At 45.3% G+C, this 22,638-nt stretch overlaps 1 protein-coding gene across 5 annotated transcripts in view; it reads right to left on the reverse strand.

Annotated features, from left to right (window-relative positions):
* Nucleotides 1-354: 354 nt before the first annotated feature.
* Nucleotides 355-22,638, reverse strand: part of SRSF1 (serine and arginine rich splicing factor 1) — a 40,273-nt gene continuing 17,989 nt past the window's right edge. For 2 of the 5 annotated variants that reach the window (XM_063954799.1, XM_063954802.1), the window contains exons 3-5: nucleotides 3,929-4,101; nucleotides 3,105-3,291; nucleotides 355-2,756 (exon numbers count right to left, since the gene is read on the reverse strand). In XM_063954799.1, the coding sequence (XP_063810869.1) occupies nucleotides 2,734-2,756; nucleotides 3,105-3,291; nucleotides 3,929-4,101 (383 nt within the window). In that variant the 3' untranslated portion in view covers nucleotides 355-2,733. The remainder of the gene's footprint in view (nucleotides 2,757-3,104; nucleotides 3,292-3,928; nucleotides 4,102-22,638) is intronic. The other 3 variants (XR_010234146.1, XM_063954800.1, XM_063954801.1) reach the window with 3 other exon arrangements.

The following is a 22,638-nucleotide window of genomic DNA, read 5'->3' on the forward strand; positions in this document are numbered from 1 at the left end:
AATTTTTCCATTATTAATCTTCATTTGGCACCACTTAGGCAAGCCCATCACAGAGCGTCACCCGCTCTCCCCTTTCAAAGTCCTGCAACACCCACAGGCTTCTTGAACCAGTAGCTGCTGCGACACTTACAATTTGTGGAACGCTTCCTGATCATACACAGAACAGCGCAGCAAATTAAAAAAATAAATCTAGGAGCAGACAGGTTGCCATACATGATTACCTTCCCCTATCTGCTGCCCTAACAATTCTTTATTACCCATTAAACACGTTAACTAATGTGCATATTTAAGTGATGTATCATCAGTACTACCCAAGCTGCCCCACACAAAACACTTCTTAATTTAACACAGATCTTTTCAAAAAGACTTTTATTAAATGCACACAAAGAACAGTTTAAATATGTTTAAACTCCGTGCACATGGGCACTTAATTGCTCAGTGCACCCACATACAGATATACAATCTAAGTACTAGCCAATTAAGCTTTCAGATTTGGACAACCCGATCTCAACTTTTCAGTTAATGTTTTGGAAGATAACCAAGGGGAGTGGGGAGGGAAGAGAAAGGGAACTGGTCAAGAACCATACCGGCTGCTTCCAATGAGTACGTTATTTTTTGTATGCATTTGTCAGAAACAAGATCCTTAAGCCAATTGAGCCCTATCTACTAAAAACACCCATGTCTGTTAAATTTAGAGATAATTTACTAAATGTCATACTTAGCCAACCCCCACCCACCCCTATTAACCCATTTTTTATTACCATCTATGCGTGGTGTATCCTTCCCAGGAGATGCTCCAGTGCGCCTCTGGCCTCCTTTGCTTTAAAAAAATAAAAATAAGAGGGGGGAAAAAAAAAATGCAACTCCTTCTTGCATCCTAAGCGCTCCACTTGTTAGAAAACAGGGGAAAAAATAAAAAAAATCTAGAGAATAGCCAATTGAAAAAAATTAAAAAAATTCCACATGAATGCGGTTTAGATGGGGCAGGAATCCACTCCTATGTTCTTGTTATCTGATTCCGCTCCATGAATCCTGGTTATTCATCCTCCCTATCCTATTCATTCCTTCCTATGATTTGAATCCATTGATCCAGCTCCAGGATTGGGATCCAGTGAGCCCTCTCCAATCCAAACCTTTATAACCAGCAAAACCAAAAAAAGAGGAGTTAGATATTATCAACATATGTTTCTGGGAATTGATAAGTTATGTGTGCAATCTCAAAAAATAAAATAAAATAAAAAAAACCATTGAAAATAAAAATATAGATATGCACAGATAACAATTCCATTTCCCAAAAGAAAAATCTATTGACTTGTGCGGTATCTTTAAAAAGCTTCAAAATCTAATTAGCTACTTTAGTATACATCTGCCATAAAGTTGAATGAAAACAGGGTGCACTGGGGCTCTCTATGCATTACAAAAACAATCATAATAGAAATAAAAAAAGGTGTGAAGACTTAGCAACATTTCAATGTTCCTAACCATTAGAGAAAGAAAGAAAAAAATCACAAAAACTTGAAATAAATTGATGGCAAGTGACTGTTTATGCAGCCAGCTTTTTAGGACATTTGTTAAAAAATAAAAATTAACTACCAACAAAATAGACAGTATAGAATAGCCAATACATCAGAAGAGGCTTTCACAAGTGTTGAGGCAAAAAAAAGTAGATGGAAAGTTAAAAATGGACACAATTACACCATGGAGGGACCCATTTTGCAGGTTAAAAAAAAATAAAAACACTAATTTCAAATTAATAGGCAACCTTATGTCACCAGGCAGCACACCAGATCATGTTCACAAAATAGATGCCTCCACTGTGTTTAAGGACAAGCCCACTTTAACATGTTGATGTTCCTTTAAGGAACATTCCAGTTATGGCCTGTAGTTTACCAAGTCACCAACAATTCATTATTTAAAGGTTAAATAGATAACCAGAAATCTATATATTAAAAAAAGGTGTTGTATTTATTGTTGCAATCTGCATTAAAACATTCATAAATTGACAATGACGATGTCCATGGTATAATCTAGTCACTCACTGAAGTCTTTGTGGTGGGGAGCTGACAATTGTACTTTGGAACATGGACTAGAGTAGTTGACAGATTGCAATACCAACAGAAACCACACAAACTACTTTCAGGTTTCCACAATATCAGCCTATTGGATGCATGTCTTCAGCTGGACTATTTCCGTAATGTTTATTAAATGAAAATTAAAATAAAGGCTTGCTACAGGGTATACCTAATTTAGAACCATCATTTGTTTTTTTGAAAAAGTGATGAGTGGAGGGTCAAGTGTTCCACCTACACTGCTGCAGACACATGTAAATGAATTACTACGTTGGTCACAAAACTCCTTGCAAAGCATCCTACAGACATTTGTTTGAACATTTTTTGGGGGAATTCTGGAAATAAACAAAAACAAAAAAAACAAACACAATAGCAATGTTTACCAGTCAGAGGACATGCAGAGTTAGCAGTAGTGATATTATACTCCATATATGTTGAGGCCCACAAAACAAGGGAATGGTGGTGGATCATTTGTTATAAAGCACTACTCACTTTAGGAGCAGGAAATCTACCTCAGCTAAATCAATACTAGCATAAAATCAATACTGCCAATTTTGTCTCACAATAACACTTGGAGTCATACCATGGCCTCCATTTTTGATTTGATCCTCCTCAAGCCTCCATTTGACAATCCTAAAATGATTGAAATGTCCTCCATAATCCTTTAATCCATCTCTTCAGATATGTCTACAGAAAGACACACGAAAAGGCAAGGTAAAGCAAGATTTCCCCACAAATAAAAAAGTTAGATACCATAACCAAATCCCTATTGGCATGACCATTGCAGACAACACGCCTATCTGGTGCTTCTGGTAGAGGCTAGCTTACTTGTTAATAGGTCTACAATAGTTAAAATGGACCTTCAGGCATAAAGTACTTTAGCAGGAATAAGTAGGTACGATTATCCTGGCTATTCTACACGAAAAGGATTAACACTTCAATTTAACAGTAAAAAAAAAAAAAAAAAAGTAGGAGTACTGAAGAAAGAAACTGTATACAATGGAAGGGTCTACAAAAATGCTTCAATCTATGTACGGGAACGGGATCTGCTGTGGCGGGGAGAATAGCGCGGGGATCCTCTGCTTCTTCTTGGAGAGTAGCTACGGCTGCGACTGTTGCTTCTACTACGGCTCCTGCTACGACTACGACTGCGAGAACGTGATCTTCCATAGCTTGGGCTTCTTGGGCCATCAACTTTTACACGAATGTAGGCAGTTTCTCCCTATTAAATAGACAGAACCTGGGATTGAACAAACCAAGCTTAAACAGCTATGTATTTCAGGCAAGATGAAAACTCTGTACTTGAATGTAGATGACTGAAGTCCAAGTAAGCCATTTTTAAGTATACCTTGCAACCCATGAACTTGAGGAACTCAATTCTCACCACAAGTATGTAGCTCCTGTGTTAAATGCCCATAAGTATTCAGTTTAGGTTGTAAACCGGTGCTTCAGAGCAAGTTAGTGTTACCACATGCAGCAACAGCATCAGGCCCAGTACTGCCGTTTACTGAGACTAGGCTCTGCCCATTACTTATAGTAAGGTGCATCTCCAACCGTGATGCAGTTAACCGATTAGCTCCTGGTACCTACAGCCCCTTGCAGCACAGATTCTCAAACGCAGTCCTCAAGGCACCCCAATCATTAGTCCAGGTTTTAGGTAAATACATGGCTCAAGCACAAATGGTTAAATCAAACTGACTGAGGTGCTAATTAGTCACCTGTGTCCAACCATGGATACTTGGACCATTGGTGTACCCCCAAGATCTTCATTTGAGAATCTGTGCCTTGAATTGAATTCCCCCAAAAAGCTTAATACTAACCATGTAGTAAATTGAAGTATCAGAGCGAAAAATACCTACCTCATGCGACCTAAATTTAGTGTTATCCAGTTTCCGTACAGCATAGGTCATATCTTCTTTTCGTACAAATTCCACGACACCAGTACCATCACGGAAAACATCAGCATAACATACATCACCTGCTTCACGCATGTGATCCTTTAAGTCCTGCCAGCTTCCACTTGGAGGCAGCCCTGAAAAGAAAACAAATACAATAAGTGGAATGGCTAAGCTATTAACCAATAAAGTAAATCAATAGAAAATACTTTATACTATGATCACAAATCAAAAAGTTATTACAAGGGGTAGACAAAAAAAAAAAATTATCCAACTTGTTTCTTTTCCTCCTTACTGCAATTTCTGAAGCATCTTTGCAGTTTAATCAAGCGTAGAAACAGCTAGCCATCATGGTCTTTAGAAATGAAACTCCATTTGCCAGGTAAGCCCCACTATCAGAGCATCGTAGACAAGTCGCACAAAACTGAAAAAAGCACTTAAGGAACAAAATGCACCTCAATGCTCTTACAACCCATACCAGATTAGAGAAATGAGAGCTCAAGTGTAGATAAGTAAAATAAGATTTTACTTACCGGTAAATCTATTTCTCGTAGTTCGTAGAGGATGCTGGGGACTCCATAAGGACCATGGGGAATAGACGGGCTCCGCAGGAGACATGGGCACTTATAAGAAAGAATTTAGTTCCTGGTGTGCACTGGCTCCTCCCTCTATGCCCCTCCTCCAGACCTCAGTTAGAGAAACTGTGCCCAGAGGAGATGGACAGTACAAGGAAAGGATTTTGTTAATCCAAGGGCAAGATTCATACCAGCCACACCGTATAACTTGTGATAACTACCCAGTTAACAGTATGAAAACAACCTATCCGTGCAAGACCGATGCAACTATAACGTAACCCTTATTGAAGCAATAACTATATACAAGTATTGCAGAAGAAGTCCGCACTTGGGACGGGCGCCCAGCATCCTCTACGGACTACGAGAAATAGAGAAAATAAGATTTTACTTACCGGTAAATCTAACATCCTAGAGGATGCTGGGGACTCCGTAAGGACCATGGGGATTATACCAAAGCTCCCAAACGGGCGGGAGAGTGCGGATGACTCTGCAGCACCGATTGAGCAAACATGAGGTCCTCCTCAGCCAGGGTATCAAACCTATAGAATTTTGCAAAGGTGTTTGAACCCGACCAAGTAGCAGCTCTACACAGCTGTAGTGCCGAGACCCCCGGGCAGCCGCCCAAGAAGAGCCCACCTTCCTAGTGGAATGAGCCTTGACCGATTTTGGTAACGGCAATCCAGCCGTAGAATGCGCTTGCTGAATCGTGTTACAAATCCAGCGAGCAATAGTTTGCTTTGAAGCAGGGGCACCAATCTTGTTGGATGCATACCAGGACAACAGCGCTTCAGTTTTCCTGACTCTAGCCGTTCTGGCCATGTAAATTTTCAAAGCCCTGACCACATCAAGTAACTCTGAATCCTCCCAAGTCACGTGTAGCCACAGGCACAACAATAGGTTGGTTCATATGAAAAGATACCACTTTCGGCAGAAATTGCGAACGAGTCCGCAATTCTGCTCTATCCATATGGAAAACCAGATAGGGGCTTTTGTGTGACAAAGCTGCTAATTCTGACACACGTCTAACCGAAGCCAAGGCTAACATGACCACCTTCCACGCAAGATATTTTAACTCCGCCGTTTTAAGTGGTTCAAACCAGTGTGACTTTAGGAAACTTAACACCACGCTAAGATCCCAAGGTGCCACCGGAGGCACAAAAGGAGGCTGAATACGCAGCACTCCTTTTACAAACGTCTGAACTTCTGGTAGAGAAGCCAACTCTTTTTGAAAGAAAATGGATAGGGCCGAAATCTGAACCTTAATGGAGCCTAAGTTTTAGGCCCAAATTCACTCGTTTGTAGGAAGTGAAGGAAACGGCCCAGATGGAATTCTTCCGTAGGAGCATTCCTGGCCTCACACCAAGAAACATTTTCGCCATATACGGTGATAATGTTAAGATGTCACGTCCTTCCTAGCCTTTATCAGCGTAGGAATGACCTCATCCGGAATGCCTTTTTCCGCTAGGATCTGGCGTTCAACCGCCATGCCGTCAAACGCAGCCGCGGTAAGTCTTAGAACAGACACGGGCCCTGTTGCAACAGGTCCTGCCTTAGGGGAAGAGACCACAGATTTTCTGTAAGCATTTCCTGCAGATCCGGATACCAGATCCTTCGTGGCCAATCTGGAACAATGAGGATTGTTGTCACTCCTCCTTTTTCTTATTATTCTCAACCCTTGGGGGGGGGAGGGAGGAGGAGGAAATACATAGACTGACTGGAACACCCACGGTGTCACTAGGGCGTCTACCGCTACTGCCTGAGGGTCTCTTGACCAGGTGCAACAACTCTGCAGCTTTTTGTTGAGGCGGGATACCATCCTGTCTATCTGTGGCAGTCCCCACCGAACTGAACTGCAATCTGTGCGAAGACTTCCTGATGAAGTCGCCACTCTCCAGGACGTATGTCTGGTGTGGAAGTCTGCTTCCCAGTTGTTCACTTACGGAATGAACACTGTTGACAATGCTCTTACATGATTCTCCGCCCAGCAAAGAATTCTGGTGGCTTTCGCCATCGCCACTCTGCTCCTTGTGCCGCCTTGGCGGTTTACATGAGCTACTGCGGTGACGTCTGACTGGATCAGAACCGGTTGGTCGCGAAGAAAGGTCTCCGCTTGACGTAGGGCGTTTTATATGGCCCTTAGTTCCAATATGTTGATGTGAAGACAAGTCTCTTGACTTGACCAAAAACCTTGGAAATTTCTTCCCTGTGTGACTGCTCCCCAGCCTCGGAGGCTCACGTCCGTGGTCACCAGGATCTAGTCATGAATGCCGAATCTGCGGCCCTCTAGAAGGTGAGCACTCTGCAGCCACCACAGGAGAGATACCCTGGCCCTGGGGGATAGGGTGATCAACTGATGAATCTGTAGATGTGACCCGGACCACTTGTCCAGTAGGTCCCATTGGAAAGTCCTCGCATGGAACCTGCTGAAGGGAATGTTTTTCCCAGGACTCGAATGCAGTGATGCACTGACACCTGTCTTGGTTTCAATAGGTCCCTGACTAGAGTCATGAGTTCCTGGGCCTTCTCTATCTGAAAGTAAACCCATTTCTGGTCTGTATCCAGAATCATACCCAAGAAGGGCAGACGAGTTATAGGAACCAACTGTGACCTCGGGAAATTGAGAATCCAGCCGTGTTGCTGTGACACCTTCAGCGAAAGTGACACACTGTTCAACAACTGCTCTTTTGATCTCGCCCTTATTAGGAGATCGTCCAAGTATGGGACAACTGACCTCCTTGCTTGCGTAGGAGCACCATTATTTCCGCCAATTACCCTGAAATTGGTAATGACAATCCTGTACCGCAGTTGTCAGGTACGCCTGATGGGGTGGATAAATGGGAACATGAAGGTATGCAGCCTTTATGTTTAGATACACCATCAAATCCCCCCCTTCCAGGCTGGCAATGATCGCTCTGGGTGATTCCACTTTAAAATTTGAACTTTCCCATATAGGTTCAAAGATTTTAATTTTAAAAATAGGTCTGACCGAACCGTACGGTTTTGGGACTACAGCCAAGGATGAGTCATATCGCCTTCCATGTTGCAGGAGGGGAACCTTGAGTACCACCTGTTGGAGATACAATGTGTGAATTGTATTTAATATCATCTCCCTTCCTGGGGGAGAAGCCGGTAGGTCCGATAAGGAAAAACCGGCGAGGAGGCACCTTTTGAATTCCAGCTTGTAACCCTGGGAAACAATTATTTTTTTATTGCCTCGGGAACCACCTGTGAGTGAACTCAGATGTGGCTGAAGAGTCGAAGGCGTGCTCCCACTGGGGCGGACTCCCTTAGCGGAGCTCCAGCGTCATGCGTTGGATGTAGTAGAAGCCGGGGAGGACTTCTGTTCCTGGGAACTAGCTGTGCCCTGGTACCCTTACCTCTGGGGAAGATTTCCATCGTATCCTGGCCCTAGTAGGGAAAGGATACTCCCCGAGAATTCTTTTGGAAGCTGCAGCTTCTTGTCTGGAGATTCCCGCTCTTTTTCTTCATGAGAGGAGGGAAATTTACCTCAGCTTTCTTCCCCTTAAACATGTGTACCCTCGTGTCAGGGACAGATGAGTCATCAGTGATATGCAAAACATCTTTTATTAAAATAATCATGTATTGAATACTTTTCTGCCAGTTTTGGCTGTAACTTTGCATTATTGTAGTCGACACTGGAGTCAGACTCCACGTCGATATCAGTGTCTACTATTTTGGATAGTGAGCATTGCGAGACTGAAGGTCTCTGCGACATAGGGACAGACCTGTGTAGATTGACTGTCTGTTCTGTACTCTTTTGTGCAATAAATTTACCGCAGCACTTTCACATATCCAATCAGGTGTCGGCGTTGTCGACGGACACACCACTCACACATTTGTTCCATCTCCTCCTTAGGAGAGCCTTTTACCTCAGACATGTCGACACACCACACTCAGGGAATGCTCATCTGAAGATAATTCCCCCACAAGGCCCTTTGGAGAGACAGAGTATGCCAGCACACACCCCAGCGCTATATGACCCAGGAAAAAACAACAATTTAATGTTTACCCAGTAGCGCTGTTATCATCTGCGCCGAATTATGTGCCCCCCTCTTCTTTAAAACCCTCTCTTCTACCGTGGTATAAGCAGGGGGAGAGTCCGGGGAACTTCCTCTCAGTGGTGCTGTGGAGAAAAACATGGCGCTGGCGAGTGCTGAGGGAGAAGCCCCGCCCCCCTCGACGGCAGGCTTCTGTCCTGCTAAAAGTGTAAAATTGGCAGGGGCGTATGTATGTATGTATGTATGTATTTATTATAGTGTCCAGCTGTATATATGCTCCTTTTGCCAAATAGGATTTTGGTATTTGCCAGGTAAATACTTTTCTTTGAATCCATAGGGGGCACTGGAGTACTCTTTTGGGATATGGACAGTGTTAGCAAGGACAGGGCACTGAATATTCAAATTTCAGTAACTCTCCTCCCCTCCATACTCCCAGAATACCTGTTTTTTCCTGAGGCGAACAGGATAGAGAGGATGAACAATGGAGAATTACCTATAACATAACGAACAATAAAGTTGACACATAACGTAACTGACAACTAACCAGTTGACACCATAACCGATAAATCGGTGAGAATGTGTTACCATAAGATCCACTGAACTTACCACAACCAGGTAAAACTGCTCTGGGTGAGCGTCCAGTGCCCCCTATGGATTCAAAGAAAATGATTTACCTGGTAAGTACCAAAATCCTATTTTCTTTTTCATCCACTAGGGGTCACTGGAGTACTCTTGGGACATACCAAACCTTCCCCGGTGGGCGGGAGAGCTGTTTGGCACCTGTAACACTAAGCGGCCAAAGCTAGATGCTGATGCCGCAAACGTATCAAACTTGTAAAAGCGCACAAACGTGTGCACTGAAGACCATGTAGCCGCACAGCAAAGCTGCGTCGTAGAAGCTCCACGACCAGCTGCCCATGAAGTTCCCACAGAACGTGTGGAATGAGCGGTTAGTGATGTAGGCAGCTGTAACCTAGCATGAAGGTAAGCCTAACGTATGGTCAGTTTTATCCATCCGGATAAGGTCTGCTTAGAAGCTTGCCAACCCATCTTGGCAGCATGATAGAGAACATACAACGATCAGTCTTACGAACTGTAGACGTTCGGGATACCTAAACGCATAATGCGCGTACCACATCCAAAGTTCCCGAATTACCTGTTCGCACAGGAACTACCATTGGTTGATTGTGAAAAAGATGACACTACCATTGGCAATAAAACAGAATTCGTCCGAAGTTCCGCTCTGTCATCATGAAACCCCCAAAACGGTGGCTTGCATGACAAGGCACCCAAATCTGAAACACGCCTTGCCGAAGCTAAGGCTAGAAGAAAAATTGTTTTCCAAGTGAGAAACTTAATATCCACTTGTTGTAAGGGTTCAAAATATGACAACTGTAAGAAATCTAAAACCAGATTCAAGTCCCATGGCGCTGTAGGTGGAATGAATGGAGGCTGTACTCTGACACCTTGCCGAAAGGTGTGTACAGACGGCAAGAGCCAAACGTTTTTTGAAAGTAAATTGACAAAGCAGAGACCTACACCTTTAGTGTAGATAAACGCAGTCCTCCATCTAACCCCGTCTGTAGAAATAACAAAAGACGGGATAACTTGAATGATGTCGGAAACTTCAGAGCTTCACACCAACCGATATAGGCACGCCAAATTCTGTAATAATGAGCTGCCGAAACTGGCTTCCTAGCTCGTAACCTGGTTGGTATAACAGATTCTAAAATGCCCTCTTTTCTTAAGAGGGCGGTCTCAGCCACCCCGTCAACCGCGCTAAATTGGGGTAAAGGAACGGACCCTGTTGTAACAGATCCGGACGTAGTGGGAGTGGCCAAGGATAGTCTGCAAGTAGTTCGCAGAGATCCGAGAACCAAGCTCTCCGAGGCCAATGAGGCGCCACTAGTATGACTGTGGCGGACTGTCTTTTGATCAGTTGTAGCAACAGAGGGAGCAGCGGAAAACAGCTACACGAGGCTGTACGGCCACGCGATTGTGAGAGCATCCATAGCCACCGCTTTTGTATCTCGCGTTCTGGACACATACTGGGCGTTTGGCGATTGTGGCGAGATGGCTTCAGATCCACTTGAGGGTAACCCCACCTCTGGACCAATATGTGAAAACTTCCAGATTTAATGACCATTTTCCTGGATGAAAATCCCGATTGCGTAGATAATCTGCCTCTTAGTAGTCCACTACCTGAATGAACACTGCCGACAATATCACTTGGTGATGCTCGGCCCAATTGAAGATTCGAGCTACTTCCCGCATGGCCATGCGGCTTCTCGTTTCTTTGTTGATGTAATCAACCACCGTCGCGTTGTCTGACTGCACTTGGACAGTCTGAGACCGAAGCCTGTGCACGGCTTGTCGTAGCGCATTGTAAAGTATCTTGAGTTCCAGGACTTAGAGACAGCAATCTTTTGTGATCTGCCCAGAGACCCTAGAGCTGACAATTTTGAACCACAGCTCCCCAACCTCTGAGACTCACGTTGTTAGAATTATCCAATTGCAGACGCCGAACCGTTTTCCTGCGGTTAACGTGTGTACTTTGAGCCCCCAGAGTATAGATACTCTGGCCCGTGGAATCACCACCATCTGGTGAATTTGCCGATGTGAGGCCGATCACTATGCGAGCACCTCCAGGTGAAAAGGACGCGAGTGAAATCTTCCGAACTGAAGCGCTTCGAAAGCTGCCACCATATTTCCTAACAATCGAATGCACAAATGCACAGAGACTGTGCGTGCTTCAGCACTAATTATACCAGATGACGAATACTCTGTACTTTGTGTTCTGGTAGGTAAATTAGTTGATCTACCGTATCGAGAATCATTTCTAGGAATTGAATGCGATTTCCTGAAGTTGACAATCCAACCGGGCTGAACTAGCCCATTGTACGTTAGCAACGCATGTTGGAGGATCATCTGTTGAGACGGAACTTTGACGAGTAGATCGTATAAGTACGGAACCATTATCACTTCCAGTGATCTGAGATGAGCTATCACCACAAACATCCGTTTGGTGACTACCAGAGTTGCTGACGAGAGGCCAAACGGTAGAGTCTGAAACTGGTAATGGCTGTAGCTGTAAACATGCAAATACAGACCGCAGGGATTCCAGTTTGACTCTGTAGTAAGTGACGTACTGATTGAGACTGTTCAAGTTCAATATTGGTCTGACCGAGCTATCTGGCTTTGGTCCTACAAAAACTGGAGTAATAACCCTGATCTCGTTAGTGAACAGGGACTGGAAACAAACTGCTGAATCTAGCAGCGACTGAATTGCTATTTCCAGAACTTAGACATGGGCTGGGAGCACGTCATGTCCCAGGCTTCGTGGTGTCCCTAGCATTGTAAACCACGTTCTCTACCACATATATTAGGTGTGGTTGTTCCTGTACCACAGCCTCGAAAAGGCTGAGGTCTCTAATTTAGAATTAAACAACTTCCTGTCAGCGGAAGGTAATGCTTTCAGAGAGCCCGTCATGCCGAAACTAGTGACGCTGAAAAGCGAGAACTGACATGACAGACGTCCGTAGAAGCTGCACATAAATACTCAGCAGCTTCACCGATGTGATCAGCAAGAAGTATAAAGTGGTCGGCTTGGAGGTGTTCAATATAATCACCGCCTTATGTACCCAAATTCCAACCAAACTAGATCTAAGTAGCACCCCTGCTGCTGTATACATGGAGTTTTAGCTTATGCTCCGACGGGTCTTGAAGCGTAGTAGCAGTTGGTACTGGTTAATTTGTTTTGTAAGTTTTGACACAGACGAATCCACCATTGGCGGACTCTCACATGTAGATGTCACAGACTGTGGAAACGGGTAACTAAACTTAAACCGGCGAGGTATAGAAACCCGTTTATGCGGATTCTGGCCTGCCTCTGAAAACACACAAGATCTGTCGTTTAGTAAATACCACCTTATTATTTGTCAGCGGTTCTTCAGTGTCCGTAAAAATCAGAGACTGACGTACCGCCCTGATGGCGCTGGTGGTCCAATTTCCTTCCTCATGCTCACCCTGCGCAGTAAGGATGCAATATAGCAGAAACTGGGAAATTATAAGACAAATGAGAACATTGTGACCCGAACTAGACTGGGACCTGTGCAAAGACCGAGACCTATCCTAAGACCCTTTGGTATCTTTTTCGGTCTCACCCGAGCCTCAATTCTTGCCGTGTTTCGTTTTAAATGAAATTGCAGAAAAGTGAACAAAAAACAAATGTGGCTATTTCTTGGTTTTTTTTGTAACCACAGCCAATAAATACTTTGCGGTTCTTGTTTCTGCATTAATCCACCTCACAGCAAAAAAATAAGATTTTACTCACCGGTAAATCTATTTCTCGTAGTCCGTAGTAGATGCTGGGTACTCCGTAAGGACCATGGGGAATAGACGGGCTCCGCAGGAGACTGGGCACTCTAAAGAAAGATTTAGGTCTACCTGGTGTGCACTGGCTCCTCCCCCTATGACCCTCCTCCAAGCCTCAGTTAGGACACTGTGCCCGGAAGAGCTGACACAATAAGGATTTTGAATCCCGGGTAAGACTCATACCAGCCACACCATATAACTCGTGATAGGAACCCCGGTTAACAGTATGATAACAATGGAGCCTCTGAACAGATGGCTCGCAATAACAACCCGATTTTTGTAACAATAACTATTACAAGTATCGCAGACAACCCGCACTTGGGATGGGCGCCCAGCATCCACTACGGACTACGAGAAATAGATTTACCGGTGAGTAAAATCTTATTTTCTCTGACTTCCTAGTGGATGCTGGGTACTCCGTAAGGACCATGGGGATTATACCAAAGCTCCCAAACAGGCGGGAGAGTGCGGATGACTCTGCAGCACCGAATGAGAGAACTCCAGGTCCTCCTCAGCCAGGGTATCAAATTTATAAAATTTTGCAAACGTGTTTGCCCCTGACCAAGTAGCAGCTCGGCAAAGTTGTAAAGCCGAGACCCCTCGGGCAGCCGCCCAAGAAGAGCCCACCTTCCTTGTGGAATGGGCTTTTACAGATTTAGGCTGCGGTAGTCCCACCGCAGAATGCGCCAGCTGAATAGTGCTACAAATCCAGCGCGCGATAGTCTGCTTAGAAGCAGGTGCACTCAGCTTGTTGGGTGCATATAAAATAAACAGCGAGTCAGTTTTCCTGACTCCAGCCGTCCTGGAAATATAAATTTTCAGGGCCCTGACTACGTCCAGAAACTTGGAATCCTCCAAGTCCCTAGTAGCCGCAGGCACCACAATAGGTTGGTTCAAGTGAAAAGCTGATACCACCTTCGGGAGAAACTGAGGACGAGTCCTCAACTCTGCCCGATCCATATGGAAAATCAGATAGGGGCTTTTACAGGACAAAGCTGCCAATTCTGACACGTCTGGCCGAAGCCAGAGCCAACAACATGACCACTTTTCACGTGAGATATTTTAAATCCACAGTCTTAAGTGGCTCAAACCAATGTGATTTCAGAAACTCCCAAAACCACATTGAGATCCCAAGGTGCCACTGGGGGCACAAAAGGAGGCTGAATATGCAGAACTCCCTTGACAAAAGTCTGAACTTCAGGCAATGAAGCCAGTTCTTTCTGGAAGAAAATCGACAGGGCCGAGATCTGGACCTTAATGGACCCCAATTTGAGGCCCAACGTCACACCTGCTTGCAGGAAATGCAGGAATCGACCCAGTTGAAATTCCTCCGTTGGGGCCTTCTTGGCCTCACACCAAGCAACATATTTTCGCCAAATGCGGTGATAATGTTTTGCGGTGACATCCTTCCTGGCCTTGATCAGGGTAGGGATGACTTCCTCCGGAATGCTTTTTTTCCTTTAGGATCCGGCGTTCAACCGCCATGCCGTCAAACGCGGTAAGTCTTGGTACAGACAGGGTCCCTGCTGCAGCAGGTCTTGTCTGAGCGGCAGAGGCCAAGGGTCCTCTGCAAGCATCTCTTGAAGCTCCGGGTACCAAGCCCTTCTTGGCCAATCCGGAGCCACAAGAATAGTTCACTCCTCGCTTTCTTATTATTCTCAGTACTTTGGGTATGAGAGGTAGAGGAGGAAACACAAACCGACTGGTACACCCACGGTGTCACTAGAGCGTCCACAGCGATCGCCTGAGGGTCCCTTGACCTGGCGCAATATCTTTTTAGCTTTTTGTTGAGGCGGGACGCCATCATGTCCACCTTTGGTTTTTCCCAACGGTATACCAGCATCTGGAAGACTTCTGGATGAAGTCCCCATTCTCCCGGGTGGAGGTCGTGCCTGCTGAGGAAGTCTGCTTCCCAGTTGTCCACTCCCGGAATGAACACTGCTGTCAGTGCTAACACATGATTCTCTGCCCATCGGAGAATCCTTGTGACTTCTGCCATTGCCCTCCTGCTTCTTGTGCCGCCCTGTCTGTTTACATGGGCGACCGCCGTGATGTTGTCTGATTGGATCAGTACCGGCCAGTTCTGAAGCAGGGGTCTTGCTTGGCTTAGGGCATTGTAAATGGCCCTTAGCTCCAGAATATTTATGTGAAGCGAAATCTCCTGATTTGACCACAGTCCTTGGAAATTTCCTCCCTGTGTGACTGCACCCCAGCCCCGAAGGCTGGCATCCGTGGTCACCAGGACCCAGTCCTGTATTCCGAATCTGCGGCCCTCTAGTAGATGAGCCCTCTGCAGCCACCACAGCAGCGACACCCTGGTCCTTGCCCACAGGGTTATTCGCCGTTGCATCTGGAGATGGGACCCGGACCATTTGTCCAACAGGTCCCACTGGAAAGTCCTTGCGTGGAACCTTCCGAATGGAATCGCCTCGTACGAAGCTACCATTTTTCCCAGGACTCGTGTGCATTGATGTACCGACACCTGTCCCGGTTTTAGGATGTCTCTGACTAGAGATGACAACTCCTCGGCTTTTTCCATTGGAAGAAACTTTTTTCTGGTCTGTTTCCAGAATCATTCCCAGGAACAGAAGACGTGTCGTCGGGACCAGCTGTGACTTTGGAATTGAGAATCCAGTCCTGCTGTTGCAGCACTTCCGGAGAAAGTGCTACCCCCTTACCAACTGTTCCTTGGACCTCGCCTGTATCAGGAGATCGGCCAAGTACGGGATAATTAAAATTCCCTTCTTGCGAAGGAGTATCATCATTTCGGTCATTACCCATGGTAAAGACCCTCGGTGCCGTGGATAATCCAAACGGCAGCGTCTGGAACGGATAGTGACAGTCCGGTACCACAATCTTGAGGTACTCCTGGTGAGGAGGGTAAATGGGGACATGCAGGTAAGTATCCTTGATGTCCAGAGAGACCCTGTAATCCCCCTCGTCCAGGATCGCAATAATCGCCCTGAGCGATTCCATCTTGAACTTGAATCTTTTGTTATATGTGTTCAAGGATTTTAAATTTAAGATGGGTCTCACTGAACCATCCGGTTTCGGTACCACAAACATTGTGGAAAAGTAACCCTTTTCCTGTTGAAGGAGGGGTACCTTGACAATCACTTGCTGTGAATACAGTTGTTTTTTTTGGATAGCCACCAAACACTGCCTCCCTGGCAGAGGGAGTTGCCGGTAAGGCAGATTTTAGGAAACGCGGGGGGGGGGGGGGGAAGACGTCTCGAATTCCAGCCTGTACCTCTGAGATACTGTTTGAAGAACCCAGGGATCCACCTGTGAGAGCCCACTGTGCGCTGAAATTTCTGAGACGGGCCCCCACCGTACCCGGGTCCGCCTGAGCAGCCCCAGCGTCATGCTGTGGACTTACCGGACGCAGGGGAGGACTTCTGCTCCCGGTAACTAGCTGTGTGCTGCAGCTTTTTCCCCTCTACCTTTTTTTCTTGGCAGAAAAGATGAGCCTCTAGCCCTCTACTTTTCTGGGGCCGAAGGGACTGTACCTAATACAGTGCTTACTTTTGCTGTGGGGTGGCTTGTGGCAAAAGTTTTGATTTCCCAGCCGTAGCTGTGGAAACGAGGTCTGAAAGACCATCCCCAAACAGTTCCACCCCCTTCTAGGGCAAACTTCCATGTGCCGTTTTTTTGAATCGGCATCGCCCGACCATTGCAGAGTCCATAACTCCCGTCTGGCGGCAATGGTTTTACATAGCGCTTATTAGTGATGCCAGTCGGCAAATATCCCTCTGTGCATCACGCATGTATAAGACAGCGTCTTTTATATGCTCTATTTTCAGCAAAATATTGTCCCCATCTATAGTATAAATATTATCCGACAGGGAATCTGACCACGCAGCTGCCGCACTGCACATCCATGCCGAGGCAATAGCAGGTCTCAATATAATGCCCGTGTGTGTATATAGCTTTAAGGGTAGTTTTCTGCTTTCTATCAGCAGGTCCTTCAGGGCGGCCGTATCCGTGACGGTAGTGCCACCTTTTTTAATAAGCGTGTAACCGCTTTATCTACCCTAGGGGTTATTTCCCACCGTGACCTATCCTCTGGCAGAAAAGGGTAAGCTGCTTAGAAATTATCAATTTCTTATCGGGGGAAGTCCACGCTTCCTCACACACACCTCATATCAATTCCTCAGATGCAGGAAAACTACTGGTAGTTTTCTGTCACCAAACATAATACCCTTTTTTGTGGTATCTGGGGTATTATCAGAAATGTGTAATACATTTTTCATTGCCTCAATCACGTAACTGGTGGCCCTATTGGAAGGTACACTAGTCTCATCGTCGTCAACACTGGAGTCGGTATCCGTGTCAACATCTGTGTCTGCCATCTGAGGTAGCGGGCGTTTTAGAGCCCCTGATGACGTGAGACGCTTGGACAGGCACAAGCTGAGCAGCCGGCTGTCCTATGTCGTCAAACCTTTTATGTAAGGAGTTGACACTGTCACATAATTCCTTCCATAAGTCCATCCACACCGGTGTCGACCCCGCAGGGGGTGACATCCCATTCACAGGCATTTGCTCCGCCTCCACATCATTATCCTCATCATACATGTCGACACAGCACACACACAGGGAATGCTCTGATAGAGGACAGGACCCCACAAAGCCCTTTGGGGAGACAGAGGGAGAGTATGCCAGCACACACCAGAGCGCTATATATCACCTATAGAGAGTGTTTTCCCTTATAGCTGCATATATATATATATATATATATATATATATATATATACATATATATATATATATATATATATATATATATATCTGTCAATAGAACATATATAGGGGGCGCTCCATAGTGCATAAAAGTTTTTTATTTTAAAAGTATAAACACACAGTGTTAAAATCCAATAGATAATATTCGTACCAGAAGGCAACCAGTGTGGGCTGGTTACCACGTGATTCAAAACAATTGATCGATAGGTATGCAGGAACAAGTGTCAGGCGATCATACCGGATACCTCAAGGTAGTCATGCATGTGGTAGCTGCAAGGTATGCAAACTTGTTGATAAGGAGAAAACAGTCTTCTATGATAAAAATAAAACCAAAATATATCAAATCAATAGCTTTATTAACTGTAACTCCACTCATGTAGTATACATGATTACATGTCCCTGCGGATACAGATATATAGGTAAAAAAAAAAGAATGCTAAAAATACGTATACTTGAACATACTAGAAATATAAATAATCAGATCACTAATCATAGTGTTCCACGGCACTTCAGAGAACACCACTCCAGTGACCCTATGAAGCTCAGATTTAAAGGGATTGAACACATTAATGTGAACAAAAACGGTGGAGATCGGGACTTGGAACTGGAACGAAGAGAAACGTTCTGGATACTCACCCTCAAAACATTAAAACCAGAGGGGCTAAATGAAGGGTTTGAGATTACCCCGTTTCTTAAATGAAATTTCTAGACATGATTTTAGTAATTACTTTCATGTACTGCTCCACCACTATATTCATCTAATCCATCTAATTATTTTATTCACTGTTTGTTCATATTACTCCTAGATATACCTGCACTTTTTCATCAGTAAAATGAGCTGGCGATACATTGCTATATGTGTATATCTTTCATCAAAAATCAACTTATACTCATATATAAAAATGGTCTCAATAGCGGGATGCTAAATAATTTCTGGTGTATGCATTACTTTTACACCACTTATGCATTGTATTAATAGGGCGGCTATATATATGTTACACTGCTAAACCTGGCCGCACACTGTGGTTTGTCAATTGGAAAGACTGGTAAAAAAATATATATCTACACAGGAGCTGTACTGCCTCCGTTGTGTGTGTGTGTGTGTGTGTGTGTGTGTGTGTGTGTGTGTGTGTGTGTGTGTGTGTGTGTGTGTGTGTGTGTGTGTGTGTATATATATATATATATATATATATATATATATATATATATATATATATATATATATATATATATATATATATAGTAAAATTAGTTTGAATAATATACCAACCACAGTTTGCAGCTGAGTTTACAATACATTAAATGTCTAAGTTACATGGAGATCTACTTTGCGAAGCCCAAGCCGCAAGCTGTCGTATAAATAAATATATACACATATTCTGATAATTCAGGTATGTAATATTAATACCCAATATGAATGGAAAAAATCTGTAACATTAAATACTCCTGATCATAAAAGGTCTGTGTATTACAGATGAGATATTATTTACATATATTACAAATATCAATGTTGGTTTCTATGCCATTAAGATAGTAATCTGCAATTTAATAACATCAGGCATTAAAATCACACCATTTAACATGGACATGGTATATGCCTCTTATAATACTAAACGACAGCCTGCAGCTCAGGTGTAGTCACTTCAAACATCATTGTAAATTGGATACTGAACGCTTTATAATGGATCTGAACGTCACAGACTCCAGCCCTCTGACGAAGTCTATGACGAAACGCGTTGGAGCGGAGTCTGGTGACGTAAACGATCGTTGGTATTGCTGAGCGAGGAGTCAGGGACGTGAGTGATTCCTGCCCGAGAAGTCTGGGGAAACCAGCCGCCGACGGGTTGAGGTATCCGGTATGATCGCCTGACACTTGTTCCTGCATACCTATCGATCAATTGTTTTGAATCACGTGGTAACCAGCCCACACTGGTTGCCTTCTGGTACGAATATTATCTATTGGATTTTAACACTGTGTATATACTTTTAAAATAAAAAACTTTTATGCACTATGGAGCGCCCCCTATATATGTTCTATTGACAGATATCTTTTTCTCCGGAGGAGTTCGGATTGTTGAAAGGGGAGCTGCGGTCCAATTAATACAACGAGGATCTAGTGCAAAAGTGCAGCATTCACGAAAAGCTGCAGTGATTCAAATATATGGACACACGTTAAGTGTATTTATACACATATATATTACAATCACTCTGTTACTAATAATCAGCACTATATCATAATTGCTTATATATATATATATATATATATATATATACACACACACACACACACACACACACACACACACACACACAGCGCCTAATTTGTGCCCCCCCCCCTCTCTTTTTAACCCCTTTCTGTAGTGCAGGACTGCAGGGGAGAGCCAGGGAGCGATCCCTCCAGCAGAGCTGTGAGGGAAAATGGCGCCAGTGTGCTGAGGGAGATGGCTCCGCCCCTTTTTTGGTGGGCTTTCTCCCGCTATTGTAAAAGTTCTGGCAGGGGTTAATAAACACCTATATAGCCCCTGGGGCTATATATGGTGTCAGTTCGCCAGCCAAGGTGTTAATATTGCTGCTCAGGGCGCCCCCCCCCAGCGCCCTGCACCCATCAGTGACCGCAGTGTGTGGTGTGCATGAGGAGCAATGGCGCACAGCTGCAGTGCTGTGCGCTACCTTGGAGAAGACAGAAGTCTTCAGCCGCCGATTTTCCGGACCACCTTCTTGCTTCTGGCTCTGTAAGGGGGACGGCGGCGCGGCTCCGGGAACGGACGACGAGGTCGGGTCCTGTGTTCGATCCCTCTGGAGCTAATGGTGTCCAGTAGCCTAAGAAGCCCAAGCTACCACCACTTAGGTAGGTTCGCTTCTTCTCCCCTTAGTCCCTCGGTGCAGTGAGCCTGTTGCCAGCAGGTCTCACTGAAAATAAAAAAACTAACATATACTTTCTTCCTAGGAGCTCAGGAGAGCCCCTAGTGTGCATCCAGCTCAGCCGGGCACAGAAATCTAACGGAGGCTTGGAGGAGGGTCATAGGGGGAGGAGCCAGTGCACACCAGGTAGACCTAAATCTTTCTTTAGAGTGCCCAGTCTCCTGCGGAGCCAGTCTATTCCCCATGGTCCTTACGGAGTACCCAGCATCCACTAGGACGTCAGAGAAATAGGATTATGGTACTTACCAGGTACATCCTTTTCTTTGACTCCATAAGGTCACCTGTTGTCGAGCAGCGCCCATTTTGTGTAGACAACACACACTGACAGACATTGCAGTTACACTGCATTTTGTGTTTGCTGGTGCCTTATTCATTATGTTGTACTGCTGAAAGCAGTGCACGTGGCCAGACTATAGGAACTTGATCCAAAAGTCCTACCAACACCCCTACGCCATCAGGTGGAGTATTGTTGTAGGACAGCCTTTTCCTGGAAGAAGAAACAGGAAGCATGGTTAAAATGGCCTCCAGCCATGTGCTTACATTGTATAACATAGCATAGCATACTAGGTTATAAAGACGTGCACTTAAAACCATGGTCCTCTCATATAAAACAGCCTCTCTCATATGAAGCAGCAGTTCACAATATAATGCATCCTCTCTCATAGCAAGCAGCAGTGCACAATATAATGCAGCTTCTCATAGCAAGCAGCAGTGCACAATATAATGCATATAATGTAGCCTTTCAATACAATGCAACATATGTAATACTTAATACTTATATCTTTGCTTAACAGCCTGACTAGCACTGCTGCTGTGGGCATTTTGTCCCCCCCCCCCCCCCTTCAGCTGCGCTGCATGTGGAGGGGACAGACCGCGGCAGCCCTGAGCGCTGTCCGCGGTCTGAGTGAGGGCTGAGCTGCCGCAACTCCCCCCCCCCCCCCCAGCGTGAGCTCCCATACTGCGGTATGTATGAGCGGGCGGCGGCAACAGGCATGATAATGTGACGGGCTCTCTGGCTCCCTTCTGCGCCGGATTGTTACACTGGCGGCGGGTCGGGAGCAGCGGGTAGTGCAGGCGCTATGGAGCCCGACACAAGAGGCAGGCAGCAGGGAAGTAAAGGCCGGCGGTAACAGTATGGCGGTGCGCAGTACCACACACGGCGGGGCGGCAGCGGGAGCTGACCGCCCCGGTCAAATACCTGCGATCCAGTGCTCCTGGACTCTGACGGGGCTTCTCCAGCAAGTTCCCGTCCAGTCCTTCCTGCAGCCTCAGCTGTTAGCCGAGCTGCTTGTGGCTGTGAGGGGGCTCCTTTGTGAGGCCCGACACGCCAAGAGCTGCACGCAGCAGCTTCTATAATCCCGTACCCAGAGCTTTTGTGTAAGCTGGGAAAGGATTGTAATGAGAAAAAAGTATAAAAAAATAAAAACAAAAATATTTAAAAGTAAAAAAATGTATGTCCCCCTCTGGAGGTCCACACTTGTGCTTCCTGTCCATGTGAGCACCGAAAAAACACTGAGGTATTCTGGGAGTATGGAGGGGAGGAGTTACTGAAATTTGAATATTCAGTGCCCTGTCCTTGCTGACACCGTCCATATCACAAGAGTACTCCAGTGACCCCTAGTGGATGAAAAAGAAAATAAGATTTTACTTACCGATAAATCTATTTCTCGTAGTCCGTAGTGGATGCTGGGGACTCCGTCAGGACCATGGGGATTAGCGGCTCCGCAGGAGACAGGGCACAAAAGTAAAAGCTTTAGGATCAGGTGGTGTGCACTGGCTCCTCCCCCTATGACCCTCCTCCAAGCCTCAGTTAGGATACTGTGCCCGGACGAGCGTACACAATAAGGAAGGATTTTGAATCCCGGGTAAGACTCATACCAGCAACCAATCACACTGTACAACCTGTGATCTGAACCCAGTTAACCGCATGATAACAGCGGAGCCTCTGAAAAGATGGCTCACAACAATAACTATGTACAAGTATTGCAGACAATCCGCACTTGGGATGGGCGCCCAGCATCCACTACGGACTACGAGAAATAGA

Source organism: Pseudophryne corroboree, chromosome 2, assembly GCF_028390025.1.
Source record: "Pseudophryne corroboree isolate aPseCor3 chromosome 2, aPseCor3.hap2, whole genome shotgun sequence".
In the NCBI taxonomy this organism is placed as follows: Eukaryota; Metazoa; Chordata; class Amphibia; order Anura; family Myobatrachidae; genus Pseudophryne; species Pseudophryne corroboree.